The sequence below is a fragment of the Excalfactoria chinensis genome, chromosome Z (genome assembly GCF_039878825.1).
Source record: "Excalfactoria chinensis isolate bCotChi1 chromosome Z, bCotChi1.hap2, whole genome shotgun sequence".
Taxonomy (NCBI): Eukaryota; Metazoa; Chordata; class Aves; order Galliformes; family Phasianidae; genus Excalfactoria; species Excalfactoria chinensis.
Window position 1 is genome coordinate 67050773 of NC_092857.1, and position 24048 is coordinate 67074820.

The 24048-nt window shown below is 45.9% G+C and overlaps 1 protein-coding gene across 7 annotated transcripts in view; it reads right to left on the bottom strand.

Annotated features, from left to right (window-relative positions):
* Window positions 1-8994: 8994 nt before the first annotated feature.
* PALM2AKAP2 (PALM2 and AKAP2 fusion) overlaps window positions 8995-24048 on the bottom strand; it is a 245252-nt gene continuing 230198 nt past the window's right edge. For 5 of the 7 annotated variants that reach the window (XM_072360521.1, XM_072360518.1, XM_072360516.1 and 2 more), the window contains 3 exons: window positions 18473-18651; window positions 16222-16260; window positions 8995-12044 (listed from right to left, as the gene is read on the bottom strand). In XM_072360521.1, the coding sequence (XP_072216622.1) occupies window positions 11952-12044; window positions 16222-16260; window positions 18473-18651 (311 nt within the window). In that variant the 3' untranslated portion in view covers window positions 8995-11951. The remainder of the gene's footprint in view (window positions 12045-16221; window positions 16261-18472; window positions 18652-24048) is intronic. The other 2 variants (XM_072360517.1, XM_072360523.1) reach the window with 1 other exon arrangement.

Sequence of the window (24048 nt, forward strand, 5' to 3'; positions counted from 1 at the left end):
AAAGATCACATGACCCGGGGGGAATTTCTGTCACCCACTTTAGGAAGTGAAAATGGTCATGCAGTCACTGCTTTCTTTTTTCCTTCTTTCTTGGCATCCTTCACATGCCAGAAGGCTCTCGGGTAAATGATGCTCGTGCCTGATGGCAAGGACAGTAGAAGGCTGAGTGCTTTTATTGCCAAGTCATTCATGAATTCCTCTTCACTCCATTCCTTCCCCTTTTTTTTTTTTTCCCACCCAAATGTGGTGCTGGCTCCGTGGCTCTCAGCTTCTCCCCTGTGCCCTGTTGCTACATCATGCCTCTGATGTCATTGTTGTTTCAATAAAACAAGCAGGAAGTTTTACACCAAAAAGAAAAAAAAAATAATGAAAAAAGAAAATCCTTATTTTTCACCACCTGCCTCCCAGTCCTTGTGCTGTGTCCTTGGACTTTACAATGCAGGAATTTTCAAGAGGAGGAGGAAATTCCCAACACTACCAAGGCATTGGCAATGGCCACACAGCTGCCATCCACGAATTGCCATTCTGTGCATTGGCATGAAATCTCAGCTCGTAGCCAGCCATACACTTTACTGCTGCCCCGCGCTCTGGGTCTGCAGGAAGCACTCAGGGGATGCTTGGCAGCTTCAGAAACACTAAGTAAAATGATAATGATCTCATCCTGCGCTGGCTGAGTGATTCATAACAGGCAGAATAGCAGTCTGCTCTGGGAAGATTCACAGTGATGGCTTAAATAATAAATTAATGATTAATGGCATGAACCGTGCTAAAATCCCCATCTGTTGCACTGTGTTGATTCAGGTGGCATCCACTCAGTGCCTGTGTACTCGTGGCTCAAGAGTGGCATTTTTTCACTCCTTAGTCCACTTGTGCAATACTTCTGTTTTAGGTTTCTATTTGAGGGAAAAAAATCCCAAGCACTAAAGCAGGAAGGAATGGGGAATTGTCTGCTGGAATGATTTGCTGCTACCAGAGAACTATAATAATAATTATTTTTTTTTTAACAGACCAAAAGACTTGTAGAAAATTGTAGAATATATTCTCATCTGTTCCAAATGTTTTTTTATTATTATTATTATTATTTTATCAGATTTCCTGCAGAAGCTGCTTCTTTAGTTTTTCTTCCTTTTCTCCAAGCACTGCAATACTTCAGGAGATGGAAACTGCAAGCAGACTCACTGAAAGCCTCACAGCAACAGTGTGGGACTGGTTCAGTCAACACATGCAACCAGAGTCATGGACATATTTTGCTACAACCTGTGAGCCCCATCTTTTCTTCCAGATATTAGAGGGAAAGAGAAAAGGCTTCATCCCATCAATGGCTTTGGTGTGGGACATTGGTTGTCTTGTCATGCAGAGGAATTCTGTGAGCACTGAGCTGGAGAGGCTGCAGATCTTCTCAGCTCTTGAATGAGGAATGATTTCCCTCTGCACTTGGTGGCATGCACAGGCTGCCTGGCTTATTCATCTGACACTCTTGACATTTAGGTGATACCATGCTTTGCTCAGTGCTGTTCAGGCCCAGAGAGCTAATGAGCTGTGCTAAATGCCATTAGTGATCTCATGAATTGCATATGTATTTCCAGGACATTCTGAGTGCTTGTTCTCATTAAATGTGTTTTTAGAGCTAGTTCTCATAGAAGCATATAATTTTGTGTCAGCAACTGCAATACAAGTGTAACACAAGTTTAACTCAGGCTGTAAAACATATCCTACTTCAAAACGCTTTGTGTGAATACCACATTCACTGATCCCACAAAGACTTCAAGAATACCATTCTCTGTAATCAGCTTTTCCACAGGTCTCAGTTCTCACTTTACTGATATCTAAGGGATCAATTATGACTCCTCTAGAATTTAATATTTGTGCAGAATTAGCACAAGGGATCCTTAAGAGCCTTAAGAGAGTGGCTTTTGACATTTGAAAACACGCACCTACAGAATGATTGAGGTTAGTTCTAAGGCAAAAATACATTGCTGTAGACTGCTGAAACCCAGTGGTTAAAGGCAACCAACCCCATGACCCTTCAGCCTGGGGACCCTGAGGCATGGTCAGCACCAGCTCCTCTCCACGGAGAGAGGTCCTGTGATGCACTGATGTGTAGTGGGGTGAGGAAGGACCAAGGATTGTCCCCATGGTACGGTGGGGGAGACCCAGCAAGGACACATGGAGGAAGCTGTCACTTGGAAAGCAGTGTCATGTTTTCACCCTCTGTAGTTCCACTCATTTTTTTTTCCTCATTTCAGAGCTCTCTTCTTACCTGATCAGAGTCTGTTGTGGGATTCTCCCCTTGCTGGATTGACAAAACCCAGAACCCTTTACATGCACTTTTTGTTGAGTCAGCTGTGCTTTAATTTAGCTCAGGGAATTTAGGTGATTTAGTGCTGACAATTATTTTAACCGTATTTCTTCACGTAAATCCTCCACATGAAGATACGAAAAAAGGCTTCTCATGGTATCCAGTGCTTTCTTAATCAGCTCGACTGCAGAACAAATCCTACTGTACTTCCTAGACAAGACCCAGAGAATCCTTGTGCTAAATGCTTTTTTTTGTGTGCACATTCTACCTTTTATTAATATTCACCTCTTTTAAATCATTGCCAGTCTATATGGGTTCAGCACAAAACACTTCAAGAATATATCGGTAGGAATGGACTTAATATAACTGTTTGAATTGGAAGGGACCTTTAAAGGCCATCTTGTCCAGCTCCCCTGCAGTGAACAGAGACACCAACAGCTCCATCAGGTGCTCAGAGCCTGGGCCAGCCTGACTTTGAATGTCTCCAGAGATGGGGCATCAACCAGCTCTCTGGGCAACCTGTGCCAGAGCCTCACCAACCTAGGGTGACTAAAATCTCAATAGAAGCGTGTGTGAGCAAATTTGACTTTGGGTCTTTGAGACTGGGGAGCCAAGTGTGGATGTGAACTAGAGAAAGGCATTATGCAGAGCTAGTGAGGAACGCCGCGGCAGAATAAAGCAGGAAAAAGAAGCAGCAGTCTTCACCCCCATCCTTGTGGGGTGAGGGAGAAAAGAAGAAACGTAGTACAGGGAAAAGAGGACCATTGATTGTTCTGGGCTGTGAAGGCAAATCTTGGCCTTAGATGTAAAAAAGAGAAAGGATGGAGAAGAGGCTGGATGAGGGTGCTGTGATTTTTGTTGTGACCGCGATCTGGATGACTACATTCTTGGGAAAGCAGATCAAGGAAGAGAGAAAGGGTGGTGAACCCGGATGCACTGGCTCTGTAACAAGGGCCTGGAATGTTATCTGAACTGTCCTGTTCTGCTCAGCTAAGGTGGGGCCTTTCCAGGACCTTTGCTGGGTAGCTCAGCCCTAGCCAGGGGCAATTGAGTGGAATGAGCACCTTTCCAGAGGCATGCAGCTCAGTGGGATCCAGGGGAGGCCCTGGGACAATGGAAAGGAAAAGGTCTGAATCCACCCAGTTTCCAGAGTGAGAAGTGAAGGCAACCAAGAGCACTGTGAATGCTCGAAGGCACAGACTCTCTTCTGCTGTGATAACTGTTAGTGCTCTGTTTAACCTTCTGTTCTGTAGAGAAAATATAGAAAATGTCTGTCAAGTTTTTTGTTTGTTTGTTTGTTTTCTTTTGCAGACAAACTTGTGCCATTTACACCCTATAAACCCCAGGTTAGTGCTGCTCATGGCCAAGTTCACTTCTCAAAGGCAGGTGGCTGAGGCCACCACTTGAAGGCCTTCCCAGTGCTCATGGTGGGCGAGTCCTCACTGCTGCACTCTGTTGGGCTAGATCCAGAACGAAGATGTTGGCAAGAAAGGTTGACTATGGTTTTAGTCACAGTGTGTTTACATTTTCCAGGCAATGGAGAGCTGCAGATACTGCGGCACGCTAGTGACACTTAGGAGCTCTGCCATCTTCTTTTTCATGTGGCAGCTCTTCCAGCTGAACTTCTGCAGCTCAAAAACCAAACCAAAACAAATGTCCAAGTCCAAAACTTGAGTAGAAGTTCTCAGACTTCTTCCTGGACTACAGAACTTCAACTGCTTGGGGCTGGGCAGATCCTCCATGACACTCAGTGAGTACCCCATGAGGGCTGTTGACAGCTGCCTAGCACAGCCCGAGGTGGTTTCAGGGTGGGAGGCTGTGGAATAGTGGCATCACTTGTGTGTCACTGCCTGTCTCACTGTGGTGGGTGAGGACTTCCAGGTGACCTCTCATCAGGAGGAAACATAGCCCTGTTTGTTAGCAGATGCTGCAGCCACACCTAGATAATCACATACCCTGCAGCCTGGAGGCAGGGTGCTTGTTTGAGTCTGGATGAGTGGAAAGGTCCCTGGGACAGCAAGGAAAGGTGGCATGATGGAATGGACCTGGATCTGGAGCCTGCCCCACACTGGATGTACTCTAGTGTGATGGTGTATGGCAGGATATGGGGTACTGCCCCACTGCAGGGTGTTTGTGAAGAAGGGCATGGATGGGGTAATCTGCACTCCATCCACAGTGCAGGCATGGCAGGAGTCCCCCACCAGTAGGGCTGCTCCAGATCAGGTGCTCCGGGGAAAGCATGTAGGTATGTCAAGGTGGGTCTTGTTATGTGCTATCTGGGAGGGAGCATCCTCCTGGGTGGACAACAACAGATGAGGAGAGTTGCAAACAGGCTTGGCAGATCTGGTGAACTGATAGGGTTCCATAAGTGTGTGAAAATACATTAATGTGACTGGAATTTGGGAAAAATCTGAGGGAAATGTTGGAGTTGAATAATGGGATGATGGATAAAGTGTACCTGGGAAACGAGAAAGTCTGGGCAGCTTTCCAGCAGTATTTCAGCTTCTAACTTTTCCCAAGCTGCAGCTCTTCAATGTCTAGCAAGCATGAACAAATATATATACAATATTAAATTTTAAGCTGTGTGGCAAGACAGCTGCTGCGACTGGCACTCACTGTTCTCTTTTTTCCTCATTGCAGCTCTCTGGGACACTCAAAGCTTAGTCAAGAAATAGTTTGGATGTCGTGGCCTGTTGTGTAACTACTGAACTGCTGGTCAAGAACAGTGCTGCTGCTAACTGCTGCAAAAATGCTTTTCCTGACAAGCTCCTCTGCAAGCTCTCACATCTCCTGCTCTCTGCACAGCAGCAAGGGGAGGCATCCCCCAGCACTTCACCCCCTTGTCAGCGCTGCACTGTGCACTTTGGTCACGGGTTGAGTGCCCTGCCCTGGGACATCACCTCTGAAATGCCTGTGGGAGCCACCAAGGACTGATGGCCAACGTAGAACAGGGGAAGGCGGGCAGATGAATGCACAGGGGCAAGGCCAGAGTGATCTCTGATGTTTAAAAGCACAGTGATTTAGTATTTCTTCTGTGCAGGAAGGGGACGAGAGATGAAGAAAGCTCTGAAAAATCAAGCCTTTCAGGTACCGAAATGCTGTTTTGATCATTTTAGAGCTGAAGCATCTCAGTAACAAATTCCTTGGAAACATCCTGCAAAGCTCAGGTAGGCTATATTGACAAATCTTCTCATATCTTATAAGCTCAAAGAGCCTGCATATCAGTATATTAAGGGACAATGCTACAATCCAGCTATTTCCTGACTCCCTTTTCCTGAAGGCTGACTCAGCAAACAGTGTCCTGGGGTCACCAGGGCTGATCCACGTCCTGAACCATTGTTACTTAGGCCTGGCAAAGTCTGAGACCTGTTCTGTAGCTGCCATATTTCTGTCTGCTTCCCTAAGAGCTTGGCTAAGTACACTGCTTGCTACACAGCGTCCAACCCTGCTCAGACATGGCCTGAGCTTGCTTTCAGCTGGCTTCAGAAATGGCTCCCTCTGTGAATAAATTCCTGTCAGCAAGATTTTCCCCTATTTGTCTTTCTGTTTTCCACTGTTTATAACTCTGCCTTCTGACCTGCTTTACTTAACCCCCGTTCCTGCCAAAAATTTCCACTTTCTTTATACAGAAAGTATCATGACTTGAAATTAACTTCCCCATTGGAAACAGCCCTATCAAGCTTATATAAGCTCAACATCTCTGCAGCTCCCTGTGGCTGAAGCTTGACATGGCTGTTTTCCTCAAACACAGAGTTAAAGGAAAGCTGTAATTATGCTCTTTTTGGCATGAGCAATGCAATCAAGAAACTTTATTTACCTAACTCTGTCCCAATGCCCACCCAAATCAACACAAGAGGTGGTCAGTAAGAGAGCTGTGATGTGGGATAAGCTCTGACTAAGGGCCATCTCCATCCCATGAGGCAGATGCAGGATAAGATCCCTATGGGAGCCTCCTGATCTTGCCACCTGGAAGCAGCTGTGTTTTGGGTGAAGACAGGGTCATACTGAAATTAGGAGGTAACAGCAGAGGCAAGGAGTTGGGAGAGAACAGAGCAGGGTGCTGCTGCTGAAGTGTGTATCCTCTGAGGGCTGGAGCTGTGCCACAAAGCAACGCTCCTAGAGGCAAACAAGTGAGCAAATGTCCTACTTTGCACCTCTCCCTCTTCACCCTAATGAAGCAGGGCTGAGCCTTCCTGTGTCCTCTACAGAAGGTGGAGTGACACCTGGAGTGACAGGGTTGTTGGGAAAATCAATTCCAATTGCATACTAGGAAACTCCACGTTTCTCCATGGGGCTGACACTTCACGGATACTTACAACTCTTCCCTCCTTTCTAATGATGGGTTATTTGCCTGCAAAGCCTTGCAGGAATACTTCATCAGGATTATGTCACTATCTGTTTTGCTAGCACCTTCCCAGATCGGTGTCCTTCAGTCGTGGCTGGAGGACTTTGCTCAATTTAACATGTGGCAAAGAGATGCTACAAGAGGCAGATACAGTTTAGTGGACATAGTGGTGATGGGTTGACAGCTGGACTAGGTTTTAGTGATCTTCCCCAACATTTATGGTTCTGTGATTCTATGAAGGTGCTTATTAGGGCTGCTTGAGGAGGGCTTGCTGGGTTGAGGTGGTGTCTGTGCACTGAACTCGCTCTAAGATGTGCCAAAGCAATGACTCTGCCTTGTCTTTCCCTGTTGGCACCTTCCAGAAGGACAGAGCCTCATGCCTCCCTCCATTCCTCTGTGCAACCACTGTGACATGCGTTTTGTCTGGGAGGATTTGTGCAGTGCTACTGTAGGCTGAGGTGGCTCCCCATACCCCTGCATCCTGCATCCCACCCTGCAGATGTCAGTGCTGCTGCATGGTTCAAGGGCTGCTATTCCACAGCCTTTTTTCCTCTGCCACTGCCCTGGGTGGGATTAGAGTGAAACTGAGGCTCCTGGTGGTGCTCCAGCAACTAATGCTCATCATAAAAGCTCTGCTGGAGACACAACTGATGAACCTGTGGGTAAGGTGCCCAGCTTTGGATAGCATTTCCCCCCCCCTTTTACATCTTGGTCTCTGTTGTTTTTTTTATGTGTTTTTGCTGTGGAGCAGTTGTGGCAAGGTGCTGGGATACATGGGGGATCCCAGGGAGCAGAGCAGGGCTGAGCTTCCTGCTGCCAATAGCCTGCTGAGCACCCAGTCTCATCAACTCAGTAAGGTCACTGAAAGTCATTTATAAAGTATGTGGTAATATTTGTAGGTGAGGTCCTGCCTAAGCCCATTCCTCCTCTGCTATAGCTTGTGGCGCCCTTCCTGATACTGCATTCTCTGCTCTTTTTTTTTGTTTGTTTGCTTGTTTGGTTTTTTGTGCACTGATCCCACAAAGTTGGCTTTGTGTTCTGGCCTCTGTCTGGTCCAGGAGATCTGAGGCAGGGATTGTGCCCCTTAAACAGTGGATAAAACAGCTCTTTCGCAGACTTTAAGTACTTACAAAAATACTCTAAAGGTTGGCAAATGTCACTTTGGCCATGCGGTGGTGTGCTGGGGATTTCAGCTTTCCTAAGTGTTTCTTAGTGGGCAAATATGAACAGCTGCTAACAGTGGAATTTATTGCCAAAATAGCCACTGCTGCCCACGGATGTGACAATACTCATTTTGCAATTGCTAGCCCTGCAGTGTTTGCTGACGGGAGAGGAAATCCACAGGGCTGCTCTCTGCAGGCATTTGGATGCTGTGCCTGGAAGAAGGGGGGCTCAGACGGAACAGTGGGAGCAAACAGAAGGCTGTGCTGCCTTTCAAGAAGACCTGAACAGATGGGTGAGTTGGGTATAGAGGAACCTAATGAGTTTCAACAAGAAGAAGTCTATGGTCCTACATTGGAGGGGAATAAATGCACACATCAGTACAGGATAGGGAATGACCTCCTGGAGAGGAGCTCTGCAGTGGACAACAGGGTGACCATGTGCCAGCAGCATGACCTCTTGGCCAGGAAGGCCAATGGCATCCTGGGATGCATTAAAGAGAGCATGGCCAGCAGGTCCTTCCCTTCTACTCTGCCCTGAGAAGGCCATCACTGGAGCACTATGTCTGGTTCTGGGCAGGGAGCAGGAATCTCCAAGAAAAAGTCCAGTGGAGGGCCAGAAAAATAATTAAGGGCCTGGTGAATTTCCCATACTAGGAAAGGTTGAGAAGCCTGAGACTGTTTAGCCTGGAGAAGACTGAGAGGACATCTTATCACTGCCCCTAAGTATCTAAACCGGTGGGTGCCAAGAGGTAGGGGCCAGGCTCTTTCTGGTGGTGCCCAGTGAAACACGACGAGAAGCAATGGGCACAAACTTAAGAAGTTCCTTCTGAACATGAGGAAGAACTTTTTTACAGTGAGGCTGACAGAGCACTGGCACAGGCTGCCCAGAAGGGCCATGGAGTCTCCATCTCTGGAGACATGCAAGACCCACTGGACGCTTCCCTGTACAACCTGCTTTATGGAACCTGCTTGAGTAGGGAGGACTGGGGTGATGTCCAGAGGTCCCTTCCAATCCCTATGATCCTCTGATTCTATGAAACTGCTGCACATGGCCCACTGAGATCCCCGTTGTTCTCAGCCCCCAGTGGGGCAACTGGGCTGTAACCAAACAGCAGAATGCCCCCAGCACAGGGGGACCATGCGCCTGCTCCCAATGCATCCCTGCCGCTGCTGGATAGAAACACAAAGCAGGCTTCTGTTTTAATGAGAAAATAATTATATACTTGCATTGTAGGCCTCACAGTCACTATAAAACAGAAGCAGGATAACATTGAAGTGGTTAACATACAGAAAGCCAGGTACTGTTGAAGCTGTTCGGTGAGTCATGGACAAGGATGCCGCCTTCCGGTTGCCAAACCAAGTGATGTTGTTTCTGTTTTCCTTCAGATGATGTCAGTATGGAGCGAGATGAAGCCCAAACTGGCAGCCTTTAAAACAAACCGTTCAGAAAACCTGCGCTGTAACCCCAAACTGCTTATAATCACAAATGCTAATGCTTAACTATTTCTCAATACACAGTTTCATTAAAACCAGTCTTTGCCACGGGAAAGGATCTGAGCGCTTCTTTTGCGGAGACAAAGTTAACTCTGCAATAGTGCTCCTTGGTTGTGTTGATATAGTTATATATAGATAGATATGTATTACTGGCGTATACTTATAAACACCTAAGCCTGGTAGCATGCAAATGAAATAACAGAGAGGCGAGTGAGCTGCACAGCACCCGTGCTACCGCCACACCAAGTGTGCGCTGCTGACAAATGCCCATAATTTCTGGAAGAGAAGAACACTGCTGGCTGCAAAGTTTGGCTGCCCGGGGCCGGCACATGCCACTGCCATGGGGAGGAGAGCGGAGGCCCCCAGTGCTCCTTTCCCACAACCTGTGCCCCTCGTAGAGGGCAATCTGGTTTGCTCTTCTAGGACCAAGGGGCAACGAAGCACGAGGAGGTGTCTTGAGATGGGTGACCAATGTCAGCTGGTGTGGGAGGAAAGCAGACCTCCGGGTGGAGGGAAATACAGATGTGCCCCCATCTTGGGGAGCACTATCTGATGCGGGGCCCTCTGCTCAGGGCACCTCGTCTCACAGCAAACAGGTCAGCAGGGCCTTCTTGTGCTCCACGGCATGGAGGGAGACAATTCACAGAGCTCATGGGTGCTACAGTTCCCTGAAAACGGGCCTCAAAATGTCCACAGGCATGCTGGGGGAATTCTGGGGAGTAACATTGTTCAGTTGCAAGCGCTGTGTTGGTTGAAGAAAAGCACCAGGAGTGTATTCACAGTATTGGTACTCATTAGAAGTGAGCTCGCTGCTCCATGACAAAGCAGCGCAGCAGGCCATAAAGCCAAGGAGAGGCTTGGGGGAGGACCAGCACTGTGGTTTTTAAAAAGAAGTCAAAATAATCATTGCTTGTCTATAAAAAAGGCAGAGCGTTTTATATAGAAAAAAAGCTCAGCATTTTTGTTGTTGTTTTGTTGCCTCCCAAACTTGTTCATTTCTGGTCCAGAAATTATGGTTCCCAGTTCTAAAATACTCTTATTGTATTGCTTGCGTGAAAAGAGTAAACCCGCAGCCTCTATACTACATACAAATACAAAGCACAAGAATAAATACCACATTTCTTTTCCTAATTGTCAGCTTACAAAATTGGTCAATACTCTGCAATTGTGACTCATGCAAATACCATGTTGGGTCAGATTTTGATATCACAAATACTGCATTAACTCAGTGCCTTGTTTTTATATCCCCTTTCAGACTAAAAAGAAAAAAGAAAAAAAAAATAAAGAAAAAAAAAAAAAAGAAAAATGAAGGAAAAAAAAAGAAAAGAAAAAAAGGAAGGAAGTAAGAAAGAAAGATATGAGCACTCACCCCTACAGCTGGTACACAGCCTGGGAGAAAACCCGCACATGCACACTACCACTCGTATCCTTGCACACGCACACGCGCCCCACGCACACACAGATGCACACGAACCCCTGGTGGCTGATCCCGGGCCAAAGCAACAAGCACGGGCCCCATGGTCTGCTTGCAGCGCTGCACGCTCTGTCTGGATGGCAAACTTCATGCTTCCCCCCTGCCTGCCCCCTCGCTCCCTCCTGCCCCCAACTTCTTGTTGCCTGGGGACCCAAAGGCTCCCGCAAAGCACTCTGCTCCGAAGGCTTTTTATGTCATATAAATATAGTGAAAGACGTAGCTCTCTTTCCTCTCTATCTCATACCTCTTCCTAGGCCAAAGTCTGGCTCAGTTCAATTATTGCCTCATTTAAAAATTAAATGTCCTTTCTGCTTCAAACTATCCATCTCCATCAGTTATCCACATACGCCATTCTTTTCCCCCTCCCCACCATCAAAAAATAGTTGTCATCCGCTAAATACAGACTTTCTATTTAGAAACTTTGTTAGGTAAATATGATCTGAGAACCTGGAGCTCAGGTGATATTGCAAGCATATAGGATCCTAAAGCTAAGGTGATCCATTTGGCTTAGCTCTCATCCCCATCTATTCCACTCCTGAATTGTGATGGCTTGTGTTTGCAACACAAGGGCTGTATTTACTGAGTCTGCTGGATTGTACATTTGCAATAGATGCTTCCCCGTTTATTTGTGGGTTTTTTTTGTGTGTGTGTGTTTGTTATTTTTCATTTAAACAGATAAATTACTAGATAAGGGGTGCAGACCCCCCTCCCCCTCCAAAAAACCCAACCCCACTCCAATCCCAACCCTGAACCTTTCGGTCCCCTCAAACAAACAGCATCAGAGGGTGACGTCGTCACGCTGCGGGGATGATGCCGATGTGGGCGCAGACCCTGTGGTGCATCCCAGGCCTCCCCCAGCCTTGCAACCCCAGCATCATTTCTGGGGTGGGGGGTAAAAGCAGGGGTGAGGGGAGGGGGGCGTTTTCCAAGTGGGCTGTCCCTGTTGTTTTAGAGTTGCCGGGAGCTGGATCGTTTCTGTGTCTGTGTGCATCATCGAGTTCGTTGTGTATTTAATAAATATCGGATTAAAATGCTGCTTTTTCTTTTTTTTTTTCTTTTTTTTTTTTTTTTCCCCTCCTTTCTCTATCATATTTTCATATTTCCTTTTTTCTTTTTTTTTTTCTCTCTTTCTTTTTTTTTCTTTTTCTTTTTGGTTCTGCAGGTGCTGCCACACAGCTACTCGTCCTCCTCCCGGTTGGCATAGATGCCGGCTTCCCAGCGCAGCGCCAGCGCGCTCTTCCTGCGGTTCACCCTGGTGGCCTCCAGCACCTGGAGGGACAGAAGGAGATGACATCCGTCACATCACTGGGTGAACAGACATAAAAACCCACACATCCAGTAGGTGTACTATACGTACAGAGGTATGTATGCATACGTATGTATACATACAAAAACACACATACAGCATATATATATATACACACAAACATATGCGCGCGTATAAAAGTGCACATATGGTATGCGTCTTATATATGGACTCACGTGCATGCACAGAAACAATTATTTTGGGTACGGAACAGTTTTAAGATGTGTCCAACAAGCTTAAAAGAATAATTCAGAGTGGACCAAAGGGTGCTGGCATGGGGTGTGCGCACACGATGAGCTCCTCTGCAGATACAGAACAGCGAATGCCTGCCTGCACCAGTCCTCCTGGATAAGCCCAGTTCTTAAGTTTAAAGAGACAGTAAGAAAAAAAAGAAAGGATAAAAAAGAAAGGGGGGTAAAAATAGACCAAACAACACTATCTGAATCATCCATCAGCTAATGGCTGCCACCCCAGGTCCTACAGCCTCCAGCATGCTGCTCTGCACTGAAGTGGTCTCCTGAGACCACTTGATGCCATTTGATTCTTCTGCATAGAAAGTCAGATGAGGTGATGATTTAAGCCTTGGCTGGGGTAGAAATAAACAGCCGAAGTTTAAGAATCACAGAACCAAGTTGGAAGAGACCCCAAGGACCATGGGGTCCAAACCCATCTCCACACAGCACCATTCAAACCCAAACCCTGTGTGTGTGAGAGGTGCCCAAACATTCCTTGAGCTCTGGCAGCACGGGGCCATGCCTGCTGCCCTGGAGAGCTGTGCCATGCCCACCGCCTTTCCCTAAGCTGTGGGAGTGGGAGCAAGGCTGAACAGTTTTTATTTTATCCAGCAGAGGGCAAATGCACCCAGAAAATGAACAACTCATCCGAGGGAAAAAAGAATCCATGAGGAAACCCTTCTGGGATATTAGCTGCAAGCAATTGCAAGGCTGAGGGCTGGAGGTTTCAACTACGTGCCTGGGGTGCTGAGTGCCCAAGCCACGAGAAGACACTCCAAACCGTGCTTCTGAACAAAGGCGAAATAAAACCACTTATCAGGGCACCGTCACCGCCTCAGAATAAGAAATCACAGAGGCTGCTCTATGGTTAGCAACAAAGGGTAATAAAAAAAAGCATTGTGTTGGTTTGTTTTTTTTCCCTTCAAATAGCAACAGGCAACTACCTGAAGACTACTGAGACCTGCACAGGGTAATGACTAAGAAAAACACAGAAAACTGTTGTTCTTCCTATTGGATAAGGAAATTCAGATATACATATAAAGCCAATTCAGCACAAATTTCAAACTGAAACCAACATTGTCACAGTGCAGTGATACATCCAAGAGAGGTCTCCTTAATTTGGCCTGGTTTGTGGTTTATAAAAGGGATTTTACATCATTTCCATAATTTCTGGTCAGTGTTTTCCCAGCTGGAAATCATCCTGTTGCAGTGGTCTTTGGTGGTGTTTATAAAAGCCAGGGCTTGGAAAACCTGAGGATTTCTGCTTCAGATCAGTCAGCAGAAAGCGCAGATGATGGATACCAGGCTGAGCTTTGAGCCTAGATCCACAGAATAGCAGCTGGGACCACAGAACCACCATGTGTACCCATAACAATAGATGGGACCAACTGCTGCCAATGCTCTCTGAATGTACCTCTAATACCACCTGAGATGGGGTGGCTGGGCTCCAGACGGATCATGGGGTGGGCAACTGGTTCATGCTTAGCCTGATGACCTGGGTTGGTAACGTCCATGGAGAAATCAACACGTAAGTTGTTGTATTTGGGTAATGTGACCAGTAGGTACATGAAAAGAAAGGATCTGGAGTGCAGAAGTTGGAATGAAGGAGAAATGTGTACCAAGACATGTAGGGCTGTAAGATTGCCCTGCAAAAAACTGCTGCACCAGTCTTCTTGTTGCAGCTCTGGGTTCTGCTGAGAACTTCAGAGGCTCTTCCTTGACAGATGTAATTTCAACTGTTTGTGAGGGTTTGGAAAGAAGATCGAAACAGCTGTCACCATCAAGTACAAGTTTAATTTGTTTACCTATCCCAGAGATAGAGACCAACCTGTCCTGAATCTCACTCTGACAGATGTAACAATATCTGCTCTCTTACTGGTAATGAGAATAAAGAGCGAAATACAGACATGCTTTGGTCCACAAGATATTCTCACCACCGGGTGCCAAGTGAAACTGACTACAGTACAATACAAGCTAATTTTCATTGTACTGCGGCAGCAAAAACAATGTGGAAGCAAACAGATTTTTCTGGAACTTCATATATTACTAATTCTTCCCATCTGGACCTGGAAGAACCAAAAGCAACAGGAGTAAGAAAATGCAGAGATTGGATTGTCTACATTCTGCCATCTCCATGCAGAAAGACACCTCCGGGGAAGCACATCAGGCACAAAGAAATAACAGAAAACCAAACGCTTTAACACACAGCTACAGCTACTGAGTGATGAACTGCATCGGCTACTTCAGCACAAAGGTATTTTCTGCACTGTGCCCATTCACTGCTAATCTCTGAACGTACCTGACCTCCAGTAAGCACAGTGAGGAGCTGTCTGGTGGAATCAAAACGTTCTTATCCAAAACAAGAGAGTAAGAGAACTATTGCTCCTGGTCAGTACTGTAGCATGAGCTGTGTGTCCTCTGCCATCATACCTAGTCTGTTGGTTTTCTATTTCATAAATAAAAAATTTTCAGCAGTCACCTTAAAAAACTAAGTCAGAATTACCTAACCACAGTTACCAACTACAGCATAACTAGTATTCAGCAAAGTCAGGTTAATGCCATGTATATCCAATAACACTTGGACCTGTAAGGACAAAATCCACTCGTACGGGCACATGGTTATCAGTGATCTCTGTAGGACTGCACAAGGATTTGCTTTTAACACAGACTTGGCTCTTTCCCCATTCACACACATTGCCTTCCAGCTCACAACTCCTCATGCCAGCACCCTTCCACAAGGCAGGCACATCGAACCTGACCCTGAGCTCCTGCCCCTCACAGTACGTGATATCTTGATCACCACTGTGTGCGAAACAAGCTTCTGGAAGCTCCTACACTTCTCAACTCTAGCAATGCTCCACACAAGGATCAGTCACTTCTGACTGCTAGCAGTAAGATAAAACCCACAATAAATTAATGAATAGGGGAAGGCATCGTTTTTATTTTTCTTTACTCTCCAGGACAGATGATACTCATGTAACCAGCTTGAGGCGCCTGATGTGGAGAAGATATGCTATGAGATGGGGAAATAGTGGGAGGTATGAGTATGTAACACACTGCTGGTGCTGGACTAATGAGTGTCAGCCATTACCAGGATCTGTTTGTGTCCCTTAGAGAAGCCCAGATTCACATGTACACCTGCACAGAAAACTACAGGCAGCCGAAACACCCACATTACCGAGCACCTCACTCCTAAATAACAGTGCAAAACTGCTACTGATGCATTTGGCAGAGCCCAGCTTTGTAGGATAATGACCGTGGAAGTTATTACCTTGTGCATTGTGCCAGAATGCCGAGTGTCACTGAAAATACCTTTTTTCTAAGCAGGTCTGGGTTTCTTCTACACTGAGACCAGCGTGGATGTTAAGCAGTGGGACTGCGGTCATTCCTCAAGTTGCAATGCACAGGGACAGGGACATGCTCACACCATTCCCCAAACGGGACCATGCATTCACATGTTTCTCTCTTCTTCCACCACAGAAAGGCTGGTGTGGGGGTGTCTTCCAAAATGCTGCAGACTTTGCTGCTGCTACATACTCATAACAGGGATGGAGGAGAGACACACACAGTATCTGAGGGTGCCTGGGCCCCAGGCGTGGCTTTGCCAACAGAATGGCAACACAGAAGTTCTCACTTCATGCCTCAGGAATGCCTCAATCCTGCTCCCAACCCTTTAATTGCAACCCCTCCCATGCCAGGGGTTGTAACAAGAATCCAGGGGAGAGAAAACCTGCCACACAAACACTGGTTGATGGGAGATAAGATGGGATATCCCCCACACACATTTGCATCCCAGTTTTGATATGAAACAGTACTGGCACACAGCATGAAAATGCAAACTGCAGCAACATGCATTGGGAACCACCATGCAAGAGGAAGCAAAAATAAATAAGCAGTTGAAAAGTACCTCTGAAGTAACCTTGCTAGACAGTAATTTACAGGTGTACTGGTAGAAAGGGAAAAGACCAGCATTAGTACATTGAACAAGCATGTTGCAACTAGGAAACAAGAACAACGTAAAGAAATTCTAAGTACTTCCACATCTCAGAGAACAGGATTTCAAGCAACTTGGTGTCATGAAAAAAAAACAACAACAAAACATTAGTCCATTTGGTTGTTGTTGTTGTTGTTTTTAAATGACATTGCTTGGCCTGTCTCAGTCTTGTTTTCTGTTGGTGCTTGACTCATTTTTTTGCTGATGCTTTTTTTCCTCACCTGCTAAGTCTATACATCCTCTGAGGAAGAAACTGCCCATTTGGCAGAGCAGTTAAGTTCTTCCAAAAGCAGATGCACTCGGTTTGCACTCTGTCATCTCTGAAAAGCAACACAGGCAATCCCCAGCCAGAGCTGCCCTGATGTAACCACTCAAGTCAAACATGAAGCAGACAGTGGAGGGGGTTAAGGCAGAGGCAGGAAACAGGTTCTCTTGAAACTCTTCTGCCTTCTGGTGCACCTTATGTAGGAAGAAACTGAAGTCCTACAGACCAGTACTCAGCATGTGATACAGAATTTCCACAGACTTTAAACCTCTCAAGGATCCCACTGAGGTGATCACATCTTCTGACTTCTGTCCCTGCCTGAACAGGCCATGGAGGTACTCTTCTGTTTTGTTATATACAGGCAGAGCACACCTTCTGGTTAGGTGCTGAGATGATCCCAGCTAGGACATCAGGGCATGCCTTGAACTGCAAGAAAAGGCAAAGCAGTCCTGGCAAATGTGTGTCTAAGAAGCACCAGCACACACACCTGAGGAGTTTTTCACACAGGTACCTAGAAAGAACCTGTCCACTTGCACTAATGACACCTTACCTACAATATGTGGCTATCACAGCTGTGTGAAAAGGTTTCATTGAAGGCAAGCCCCACTCAATCTTGAAGGGGGTTAGTATGCTGGGGATGTGTACATGGTGAGTATGCAGTTTCTTCACCGTGGTGAGGTTTTGAGCCAGCAGATTTGCTTCATGAAGCTGATGGAGGTTTTTCAAGGCCTTTAGTAGAAGGGGCCAAAAAGCTTCTGGTGTGCTCCAGAAATTCATCTGCTTGCCTTTTGAGTCATCCATCCTACTGTGTCTTGGTTAATCAGAAGAACTGCAACAGGATCCCTCTGCATTTCATCCTTTCCGGCCCCTTATGCTGCTTTGCAATATTGACAACTAGAAGCTGCCAGAACAGCACTGTCTGGTACCCACATTATAAAACTTCACTTCTACGTACCTTATGAGACTCTGCCATCAGTGAGACTTAATAAAAAGTGGTTTGCATGGAGCATGAGCTCCTTGCATCAGGGATCATTGTTCTGACATCTCTGGAAAGCGCCTGGAGGGCTCTGGCTGCTTCATCAAACACAGAACACATTTAAGACGTTTTGTATCTCACTTACATCTCACTGCTCTGCACTGACTCCCTACAGAAATTCACAGTGTGAAGAAGAAACATCTCATACTTTGTGGGGAAACAGGCTGTGCTGTTTCCCAAACCTGGATTTCGGGACTTCCAGCTACAAAATTCATAGCTCCTCTTACTATTGCCTTCAGTAAAGAGAATGGTAGGTTAAGCTGCTACAGGAATGGCAGAAACCTGGGCACCCCTTTCTCAAACTGAAATTCTTGCCAATTTTCTGTTTCTGTTTGTGTGAGAAAAAAAAAGACAACAAATCCAGTGGGAGATAGCACACCAAGGGATCCAAGGTGCTGAGACATTCCCAATCCAGTTCTCCAGGGGACTGCCTGTAGGAGAGTTACCACTTACTCTCAACTCCAAGCATTCTGGGACTGGACTTTGTGAGTCAACAAAGAAAGGCATGAATATATGGTTGATCCACAAAGTTGAAGCAGCTGTTAAAATAACCCACTAGTAAGTCTTGATGGCAGTTGAATTAAAAAAAAACCTACCAATTTCAGGGCAACTGCCTACTGTCCTTACAATTAATTTAATTATTAGTCAAAGTGGAAATAATGTGAGTTGTTTTTGACATTTTCCCAGATACTGTCTTCCATCCCACCTTCATCATTCCATTTCAAACATGCTAGCCCTTACAATGTGTTACAGCCCTTCAACACCTGCAAGGTGACTTGAACAGATTCTAGGGAAATACATTTTTGTCGTCCATCTCTTAGTTATTGTGATCAGCAGAAGGTGAAAAGGAAGAGCGCACTTACACTGCTGTCATCCATCCTCTCTCGTCTCTTGGTTTTGTGTGTTTCGTAATCCTCCATGAGGGTCTCCATCAGGTTCTTGGGTCTCTGGGCTCCTGCAGGTTCCTCAGCCTGCAGGTCGGAGTGTGAGGCAGGGCCCTCTGTGGTGGGGGATGGAGGAGGCTTGATTTTCTCTATCTTTCCTGCAATGACAAGAAAAAGAATCCCTTCTCAGCTCAAGGACTCACAAGTTGTTTCCAAAAGAAGAGAACAGGATAAGCATTTTCAGTGGTGTCTGAATGAAGAAACAGACAGGAATGAAACTTGTGAAGCAACCTGATAAACTGGAATGGTCGGTGGGTTTTAAAACACTCCCCTCTTCTTCCTCTGTCTTCCTGAAGCCAGCTACATCAAAATATTACAAAACCTGTCTACAAAATCTAGCAAAATTATCAAACAACGTAAGGCACATTTAACCCATCATCACTGTTTACGGGAGTATCCAGCTGGATTACCCCCCTCCTATAAGACTCATAGCAGTGGTCTGAAAACATACACAAGTTGCTGAAAAACTACAAAGTCAATTTTTTTCTGGCTCAGACAGTGCAATGCAAAGGATACTACCATGCATTAGACATCCAGAGAAGGCAGTCTGGTTAAATGGCGATGGCTCTTCTTTATCTTCCCATGCTTTTCACCTGCCTTGTAATTGCCGAGGCAATTATATGCACAGTTCTCTGGTGTCCCCTGGATTACTTCCAGCCAGCCAGTGTGAGGAGACAAGCACAATGAGCTAAGGGGTGCTGGGGAGACATCAGCACCCTCTGGGAGAACAGCTGTGCTCTGATCCAGCTGACAGTGCAGCACATGTCAGTGGTTCTGGGGATGAGCACTTGGCTTGACCCAGTGGGAAGAGTGAGGGCTGGCTGTGGGAATAAGGTGTGAGGGTTCTGTCAGGGATGATGGTAGAAATGAATGATGTGAGAAGGGCTCCTATCTGCTCACATCAGAAAAATACTTGGCTATGATGGGAAAAAGCTATTGCTGAGGAAATTCAGGTTCCCTTCTCCATAGCATGGCATCTCTTAGAAATAAGACTGTTCAATAGATGAGGAAGGGAAAACCAACCAACCAACCAACCAACCCCCAAACCACAGAAATAAGGGAAGTAACCAGAAAGAGCATGCAGATTTTTATCAAACTTCCTTTTGCTGACACAAAACCCCAGCTCTCCTTCCAAAAGGTGTCATTAACAGTGGTAACCACTAGGGAGCAGCCATGGAACCTCCTGAAAGAGTTGACAGAAGCTTAATGAAAGAAGTGAAACCAGAATTAGAATTACAAGAAATACCCTGGCTAGGCTTATTTCATTTCTAACCAGCATGGAAAAACCCAGCATTGCTTGTTTCTTGTTAAAGGTTCAGTTTAAGCTGGCCGGTGCAGGAATAAGGCTGGAAATTCAACCCCCTAAAGTACCCCAGGAGGATGTAGAGGGAGTATTTCCATGAGCAACCATCATCCTGCTCATTAGGTTAAGTTGGTAAAAAGAACGAGCTGGAAATGAAAGACCTGGTTAAGAGTCAAGTGTGCTGTTGTATTACTTCATTCTTGCAGTAATACATGACTTAGTCGTCCCTTCTGTGAGCTCCCTAAGGGCAGACCCAACACATACTGATCAACTGTACAGACAAACCCCTTCCACCCTGGATAATGACACAAAGGGTGGGCTCGGGGGATCTGCATTTTAGAAGACTGCTACAAGCAGATCTATCCTACCCAGAGGAAGACCCATCCATTTCCATGCTGTGGCAGCGATTCGGCAGCAGCACGTGGCTGTGCTGCATGCTGACAGGAATGATGCTGTGGTTTCATTTTCACAAATTCAGAAGCCAAGGTAGAAATGTGCCTTCCCCACAGCAAAGCAGTGGTTTGTCAGTCTCAAACCACACGAGATCACCCTTAATGCAATCGTTTTCCTCACGTATGTGGATGAATTCCACTAAAAACACTTCACAGACCCATTCTGACTACTTCTCACAGATGAGCAGGTCTCTTCCTAAAAACGTGGTGAAAATGGGTAAGCAGGTGGAAGTCCCTCCTGTGCTAACAGCAGTGTCTGGCAGAGCCAGCAGGGAGGTTGTGGTGAGATGACGGGATGTCTGAGGCTTCAGGGCTCTCAGAACCTCTTGGCTCTGGTGCAGACCCACTCTGCCAGTTCAGGCTGAGGTAAGACAGACATGTTGATGGGTTAATTTTCTTCTGGCAGATTTCCATCTGGATAAGTACTGTTCACAGGCAGTAGGTACATTCAGCATAAAAGCATCATAAGATGCAAAGATCACAGGTGTTTTCTGTAGTCCTGTGCCTGACACCCAATTCACTCAGACACTGCAGGCAGTCCTTTCCCAAATCTGTGCTCAGTAATGCGCTCAGTAATGATGATACCCATGCTCTCACACAGTGGGGTACCAGCAAAAACTGCAGCCCTAAGTCACACATGCTAACAGTAGGTAGCAGCAGTGTCCTCCAGAGGAAGGCAGTCCCTTGAGGTGCCTGTTGCAAGACACTGAGTACAGGATAAACACCCTAAAACTCCACCTGCAAAGTTAACAGTTTCTCTCTCTTTTAGACAAATCCTGACAAATGTTCTGCAGCCTCAGTTGTGGCAACAGCTCCCCACTCTCTCTGGCTTTAGCAACTTAGGAAGAACTTCAGTTTCTCTTTATTTCTTCCCCTACACTCACAGCAGGCCAGAGCTGCTCTGAGAAACGCTCCAAATGATTCTCAGAGGAAGGGGAAGCACAGAAAGAGGGAACTTGTCTGCAAAGAGGGAAAGAAGGAGTTGTCTGCAAGGCAGTGCCTGGTAGCTCTGTATAAAACCGAAGACCAGGAAGAGCTGAGAATGAATGAACTCCATCCCAACCAAAACCTCTGCAGAGTACCTGAGGAGCAAGAGCAGTTTTGAGGAAGTTGACATCCATGCTTAGAAGCCTGATAGGTGTCCAAGCACTTGTTGCAAGAGGAAGAATGGGCTGTGCATGATGAGCTGGTCTACTACAAAAGAAGGAAAGAGCAACAGAGAGGCCCTGGAACAAGAGCCCGAACCATGACCAGCAAACACGTTAGTCAGGTTCCACAGGAAATGGAGCTTCACACAGAGCCAACTACCTTACAGATGCAGACTTTTCAAAATAAAGTAATTCATCGAGACCAATCATTTTAGAAAACTAGTCTGGGATGAAGTCAGAAATGGTTCAAGTACGTACAAAAATACCACGCTGGAAACGTGGAGCTTCACTACCACTGCAGGTGAAAGGTGGGCTTCTTTGATACTAAACACTGAGTGAGTAACCTGAACATGCAAATGTAGACAAGCAAATAAAAAAAAAAACAACAAATAAACCCACACCTCTTTAAGATCCTTTCACTTCATGTGTCCTCCTCTAAGGAATGAATAAGACAGTAAATGACAAATGAGCTGGGCTGGGAGGCTGCTAAGGCTCTCCTGGAGTGTCTGGAGGATGAGTGATGAGGGCTCCAGAGAATCCTTGCAGAAGAGAATGATGAACTTTGCTTTTCCTTTACTGATGCTCATGAAACTGTAAGTAAACAGTATCTTTCATGAGCTCACAGGCTGCACTTCTGCTCTGGCCTTTCTCAAAATTATTTTAAAAAGGGGTTAGTGCATTTATATACCTAATATATATATACACCTGATCTTACTCTTTACACCGATAATGGCCATTAAGAATTTTGCAATAGCCACAGATATTGCAAATACCTTGCCTCAGAATTTTTGCTTCTTATTTCATTCTACAAAATGCTTCTCTGGGATGAGAAACGTTTCCTTTACTGTAGGTATTTTCTGCTGAAAAACAAGAGGGGGAAATAGTCTGCAGGCTGAAGCAACCACTCTGACAGAGGCTCACACTCCATAGGCAGACACCACACAGTTACCTGACATCAAAAGACACACGATCACTTGCCATCATAAACTGCAGTGTCCCCCTGGGCTTTTGCTTTCCACTGAAAGCCTCCCATCCAGCTTACTAACTGAAAATGAGGATGGATGATTGGTGGGGAGCTCTCCCAGATGCATGCATAGATGGATGGGGCTGAGCTCAGGCATGGATGAGCAGGGTGTGCAACACTGCCTTCTGCCTCAAGTAGCAGAGCTTTGGTCACAAACAACAGAAAGGCAAATGTGGCAGCTTCAAGAAAGCTTTTTCCAGGCATAGTACCTCATACTGGGGATTTCCCCAATCTGTTATGAGACAGCAAATGTTAATGACGGGTTTCTAACTGAAAAGTCTCCACCAAGTGCAGCCCACTCACATGATGATTTTCACACCTTACAAATGCACTCATTTTGAATGGGATTATTACAGCCAGGCACTACATGCAGTTAAGATACAAATTCTTCATACTCACAATAGAAGGGACATACATGATCATCATAAAACATAGGCTGGAACACATTTTTTCTCCTGTTCAGACGAACTACTAAACAGTCCAGCTTTTCTGCCCATGAGAGATGGTGAGCGACCCTGGACTGCTATGCAGACACTCAAAACTCTGCCAGGTGCACGCAAAGCAGTGTGGAAAATGCTCACATTGAAATACAATTTCACAAGTATTTTTCTCCCCAGGGCAGTGAGAGCATAGCCCTGAGCTGCTGGAGCTCAGGGTTTGGGTTTATGTGGTGCTGTGTGGAGCGGGGGGGTTGGTCACCCTGGTTCTTGGGGGTCCCTTCCAACTCAGGATATTCTGTGATTCTTAAACATTATTACCCCAGATAAGGTCTTGTTCCGTGTCTCCACAACACATAGCTGAAATAGTGTCGAGTCTTGCTCCAGTGATTTGAGATGGGTTAAAAGGCAGCTTTTAAACTACGCAAACAGTCTTAAAGCTGTGACCAAGCTTGGTCACTAGGAACCCTGCAGCTTGCACTGGGTGGCTGGCAGATGCCAAGTGTGGTGTTACCCTCCATTCTACAAAGTTGTATGCCAAGATGGCAAAACAGCCTGTTTACTATCTGAACAAAATAGCAGTTATCTCACACATATAGCTAAACAAATTGTGCCAGCCTTTCACTCTTAGTCAAAATAGCAGTTCAGTTCACTGCATTCCTTTTGTTTTGGTTGTTTTTTTTTTGTGGTTTGTGTTTCTGTGACAGTATAGTGACAGCTCAAAGCATTAAGTGAAGGACCACCAGGCGTCCTAGCAACCAGACCTGCCTAGTTCATCACCAAAAGGCAACGTGGGAGGCAGGTAATTTACAATCTCATTATTTACTGCACCTCCTCAGAGGGGTTCCAGTCAATTTACAGCTCCCCACTTAAGGAATAACAACAGATTTGACAAATTAAGATTCAACCCCTAGCCACTTTCCTCCAAGGCACGCTGAAGATGCTAATTCCCTGGCAAAGGCAACCTGGGGACAGAAATGACTCTGTTTCTTCAAATATTTTAATTTTTTTTCTATGTGAAACAAGACACTTGTGGTACAGGACCAGACATTTCATAGCATATTCCTCATTATACTCACCACTACCATAACCTCCTGCTCTGTAAACACCTTTGTAGCTGGCTGCAGTGAA